At 34.9% G+C, this 6,000-nt stretch overlaps 1 protein-coding gene across 2 annotated transcripts in view; it reads right to left on the minus strand.

Annotated features, from left to right (window-relative positions):
- The window catches only part of LOC145268738 (choline transporter-like protein 2), a 279,161-nt gene extending 275,749 nt beyond the window's left edge, over nt 1–3,412 (minus strand). For both annotated transcript variants that reach the window (XM_080124322.1, XM_080124323.1), the window contains exon 1: nt 3,090–3,412. In XM_080124322.1, coding sequence (XP_079980448.1) covers nt 3,090–3,150 — 61 coding nt within the window. In that variant the 5' untranslated portion in view covers nt 3,151–3,412. The remainder of the gene's footprint in view (nt 1–3,089) is intronic.
- Nucleotides 3,413–6,000: the final 2,588 nt, after the last annotated feature.

Here is a 6,000-nt window from a genome sequence, read left to right on the forward strand (position 1 = left end):
ACTTCCTTGTAGTCAGAGTGACGAATTTCCCCAGATTTCACTCCCTGCTACAAATCAACTTGCGTTCTCCCAACAGCTGATGCTAATGGTCCTCCCCCCCCCCCACACACACACACTCTTATGGGAGAGGGGGGTCTGGGTGGTGCTATCTCACCCCAGTCTTTTTATCTTCCTTGATATTACATGATCATTTTCTGTGACAAGTGATGCTGAGGCCAATGTTTGTAGTTGTACCTATTTACAATGCCTCCCCACGGGACAGAGTTAGACACCAGGGTCGTTTTTTAACGTGGAGAAAAGGTACAATAAAAATTGTCTCAGTCGTGAAGGATTTCTCCTCCACAGAACGAGATACTACATTTTGATCTTGGCCAACGTTTGTAGTTGTAGTATTAATACAAACGTTCTCTTAATGCCCATTATGATAAATAGTAATATTTCGTTAAAAATATTTTGGTTCAATAACAATAATGGTTTCGTTAAAAAAAAATGTTTTTCTGCATTTTTTTAAATAGTTAACATTTATTATTATTATTATTATTATTATTATTATAGACAGAAACCTTTTTGAAATATCAGTTTGAAGGTTTCAAAAATCACTCCAATTTTGCTCGGTCACGAAGACAAGCATTTTTAGTTTTCGCTACTCCTCAGTCCCAAGCATCGATGGATAATCTAGAGTCAGTCTCGGAAATAGCCGAAACAGTTTACAATTTGAAATTCGCGAAACTAAATTTAAAAAGGCAAACGACACTAAGAATGAACAAGGTCAGGTTTAAAAGGGTCTTGTCTTGTACAAGATAAGAACTGTACTATTTTTTTTAAATAGGATTTTCAAGTTAAATTCAATTTTTACAGTATCTTGTGTTTACTAAATTGCTAGATGAAAGTACAGAATAGTTTAAAAAGCTCGCCTCTCCCGGCGTTAAGAATGGGTTTCTAAGATACTTGTACACTTGCCACCGCGCTGAAATAACATTTTGAAAGCCATTCTTAATATGGGGAGGGGACGGTGTTTTGTAACTATTCTGTGCTTTGCTTCCACCTAACAATTTAATAAAAAAGATATCGTGAAGCTTGAATTTAACATTAAAAAAAAAAACTATTTAAAAATAGCGCGGTGGCAAAAGTGCACAAGGGTGCTTGTGACAAGCAGCAAGCACCCTTCTAAATAACATTAATTCAGTCCGGTCGGTATTCTGCATAAGTACAAAAAAAAAAAAAAAAAAATAGCACTGTTTAAGTTCAGTCTGTGAATTGTTTACTACTGTTTTGTGTGGATCGTTCTGCTTCATGTTGAATGCCCTGAAAAAGTCCCTTATGGTTAACGTTTACTAGTTTTAAGCATAAAAACTTAGCTGTTTTATGTTTTGCTTTGTTTTGTTTTGTTTTTTTGTTTGTTTGTTTGTTTTCCAGAATAACAGCAACTGTTTTTTTTTTTACTAATACACAATCAGAAGGGACTTTTTCAGGGCATTCAACGTGAAGCAGAACGGTCTGCACAAAACGGAAGCAAATCCTTTGTAAACAATCACAGACGGAACTTGAAGAAAGCCATAATTAGTAACTCATCGTAAACTGCTTCGGCCTTTTCCGGGAGCGAATTGGAAATTTTCGTGGATTGATTTTCTTATTCAATAAGAAAATTAATTTTTAAATCTAAGACTTGCATTAAAATTAGTTCAGTTTAAACAAAAACAGGTCAGTTCAAATTCTGTAGAAGTAACTTTTATCTAATTTATATTATAATAGCCAGACAGGGTCTTGTGCAAACCAATGCATTTCAGGTGAAAACATTATGTTGAAATAGGATGTGCTTCATAACATTGTTGGTAAATTTTTACGACATGCTCTCCAGCGTATTACAAACACCCCCAACGTCGCCATGTTAAGAACATCTTTCGGAATAAACACCCCCCAACCTCGAAAGCCGTTCTTAACATGGGGAGGTTGGAGGTGTATATACTACGCTGGGGCTAGTTGAAAAAAAAAAAAAGTCACCCACAATTATGTTCAAAGATTATGTTTAAAAATCGCGGACTGTAACGAAAATCAAGGGAAATAAATCAGTTTGTCATATAGAATTGGTCGCACAACTCTTTCACATTAAAACATAAAATTCGATAATTCAGTGAATTCTATTTTTACATGTATTTATTTTTCTGATGAATTATTCTCCGTGACTTTTTTTTTATACTAATTTCGACAGGATACTAAGTACGTAATGTTTTCACCTGAAATGTGTTGGTTTAAAACAACACTAATCTGCACAAGTACCCAAGAAAAAGATGGCCGAAGACAATGTTTACTTCGTCGAAATTCGAAAGTGGTTTTGTAGTCTTTAAATTTAGAGGTGAAAAAATTAAACGATATTTATCAGAGGAGACACTATTCTAAAAAAGAATCAAATTCTCAGAATAAATATATATAGTTTCAAAAACAGACCGATCAATAGATGCTGATAATATTCATAAGACATTTGCATTATTGGGAATTAGTCTTAAGGACTAATTTTCTCATCGTTGTTACTATATTTATAATGTTTCGGCCGATGTAATCTCCGACCTTCTTATATTAAAGATGAGCACATTAATCCAAACAATATGAATTGTCAAGCCGATTTTTTTAAATCTCGAAACTTAATTATAGTATTGCATTTTAACGAGTTTATGTGCAAACTAAAAATACATAAAAGCTTTAATAATTATTAATATAGAAAACGAAACTGATTTTTGACGGAAAAAAATAATAATAAATTAAAACAGTTTCATTTTAAGACATTATTTTAAGAAACTGATTACTATTATGGCTTTAGGTTTGTTTGCGTGTGTGTGTGTGTGTTTTTTTTTGTTTTTGTTTTTTTTAATATTTTAACGAATTTATTATAAATTAATCCGTATTAAATAATTTATAATAGATTGTTTTCATTTAAATTATGTATTGAATAAATAAATAAATAATACAGTGCCATTTTTAATGATGCTATTTGAAAATCAAAGCAAAAAAATAGAAAGAAGGATATACCGATATGATGGGGATTTTTGTGAATGTTTTCTTTTTTTAAATAAATGAAAATTATTTAAACTTACCGAATTTAGACGAATAACCACCGTCAGTTTTAGTATCGTCGTCATCGTTACCTCCACACATCTTTTTTATTAAGGTAAATATTTGTTATTTTCCGAGTGATTAAAAAAAGGTCGACTTAATATTTTGGCGATAGTTCACGCACACACACACAGAACACGCCAAAAAATGATACGTAAATCGCATTGAGGGAGGAAGGGGGTGTCATGTGACTAAAATGTTGACTTCTCATTGGCTGATCGTCTCTTGCTCCATCCAAATGATGCTGTTTAAACTTGTCTTTCTCGTTTACAACTACTACATCGGATTTGAGTAAGTAAATAAATAAATAAATAAAAAGAAGAAGAAAAAATTTATCTCCAGGGGCGATGGGTGGGGTCATCAGGGGCGCCGCAGTTTGTTATCTTTCCATTTTTAGCAAAAAAATATTGCCCTCCTCCGGTCGTATATTTTTGCTAGCCTGGGAGGCTGATATCATGAAAAATAATTACGCTACCCTTCCTCTAAAGGAGGAGATACTTCCTGGGAGATTGGTATAATGACAGACAAAAATATACTACACTATTCTCACAGGAGAAGGTAATGCTTGGAAGGATGTCTCATGAAAACAAAGTTGGTACTATATTGGTATAATGACAGACAAAAATATACTACACTATTCTCACAGGAGAAGGTAATGCTTGGAAGGATGTCGTATGAAAACAAAGTTGGTACTATATTATCCCCCCCCACTAAAAAAATAAATAAGGAGAATGTAATGTCTTGAAGAAGGATATCATGACCACAGAACAGATACTACAATATCCTCTTTTCAAAAGATGAGGAGGGAGGGTATAATCATGATGAATGAATATATACTATATTAACCTCTAACGTAAGAAGTAATGCTTGAGAGGATGGTTGCATACCAGAAGAACAGATACTACACTACTTACCCTCTCCGAGAAAAGAAGGAGGTAATGACTGGGAGGATGATATGACAACAGAACAAATACTACACTATCCTCTATCTAATACTATTCACTATCCTTCAATTGAGCATTGAAAGATTGTACAAAAGTATTTCGTTTTCAGACAGATACGAAATCTTCATTATTAATAGATTTTAATTAACTTTTATATCTGCTTCTTTTACATCTGGTTTGGGTACTACTACTACTACTACTACTACTACTACTACTACTACTGCCCCCCCCCCAACCCATCTCAAGTATGGAGAAGGTGTAGGTAGGAGAATGGGACAAATGTTGTGGTATTTTTACTAATGAGTCATAACTTATCAAGGCCAAAAGCCACTCGAACATAAGGGTTTACGAGATGGATAGATTGTCCCTATTTACACAAGGTCAGTTTTTAAGATGGGGAAAATTCAGATCCCCAAAAATGGAGCACTCTGGATTGGAACAAAAATTAAAATTGCCTCAATCTAGAACGATTTCTTCATCACTGACCGAGAACAGAAAAAGATGACCTAATGCCAAAACAGATACAACACTTTGCTCCTAAGTAAATGTCAACTGAATGATGAAGAATATTATGAGATGATTGAAATTGATGGAATAAAAGGCTGAACCGATATATTTTATGTATATATATATATATATATATATATATATATATATATATATATACATGGGAGACGGCGAAGAAGAAGGAGAAGCAGGGAGGAGAGATAGAGGGAGTAGGAGCATAAGGAAGAGAAGAAAGGGTGAGGAGACAGAAGAAGTAAAAACACGGGAGGAAAAGGAGAAAAAGGGAGGTGGAGCAAGGAGAAGACAGAAAGTAGGAGCAAGGGAAGAAGAGAAGGAGGAGGGAGTGAAGTAAGGTGAAGAGGAGAAGGATAAACTAGCAGTAGGAAAATGAGGAGCAGAGAGAAGTAAAAGAGTAATGGGGAAGAGGAAAAGAAACCTACCCGGCGTTGCTCGGGAGATTTTACTTTCCTTTTCCTTTCACTCATTGACACCCCCACCACCCCCATCAGTTACAATGCAGAGGTCCACATTTGAGAATACCAGGCACTGCATGTAATAGGATGTCGACACATTAAATCCCAACTTCCCGACCCTTGTATCACATCATTCTACTGTGGGAGTGAGATAAATACCTTCCATAATGGTTACTCTTTGCTTCGTCTTCCCGATTGCCAGTAAGCACTTGGAGCTGTAGAAAGCGATAGGTCTTATAACAGTTTGGTATATCTTTGACTTTAAATGGATGCTGATCTTGCGGTCATAGAGGATGCTGATGCCACTTCAGCCACATCACATTGATGTGTGCAACAACTTTGCCGAGAATGTTGCCAATATCCATCCTTATCTCAAATATTTCAAAATGGTCGAAACGTTATAAAATAGCAACAAAGATGAGAACAATAGTCTGAACAATCTAAATAATACAAATTATCAATCCTTATCTAAAAAATTGAGGATATTACCAATATCAATTCATATCCTTAACGGCGTACATTTGAAGAAGGTCAGAGGTTATATCAGGTGAAACATTGTGAAAATAACACTGAAGATGAGAAGAATAGTCTTAAGAGTCTAAATCTTAAAAAAACAAACAAGTATTTTAACTAATTGTAATTCTTTTTGAGATGAGTAATTTGTATTATTTATCCATTTATTTATTGCGGACTATTATCCCATCTTTAAGTTGTTGTTTCATGACATTTCGGCCAACTATTCCTCTGGCCTTCGTCAGGTGGTTAACCGTGACGGGATAGGAACGCCGAATTTCCTTACTGCATTCTCAGCAATTACTGCCTTCCATAGTTGTTGTCGTTGCACCGCGTTTTTTAGCTAACTAAACCTCTGACCGGTTTTAGGTAGGATTGAAACCACGATCTTCAGAAAATGCTCACCTGGAACCGTAGAAATTCAACATCTCTATCCACTGTGCCACGTTGTTTAG

Source organism: Euprymna scolopes, chromosome 44 (assembly GCF_053919585.1).
Source record: "Euprymna scolopes isolate OS-2025 chromosome 44, ASM5391958v1, whole genome shotgun sequence".
Classification (NCBI taxonomy): Eukaryota; Metazoa; Mollusca; class Cephalopoda; order Sepiida; family Sepiolidae; genus Euprymna; species Euprymna scolopes.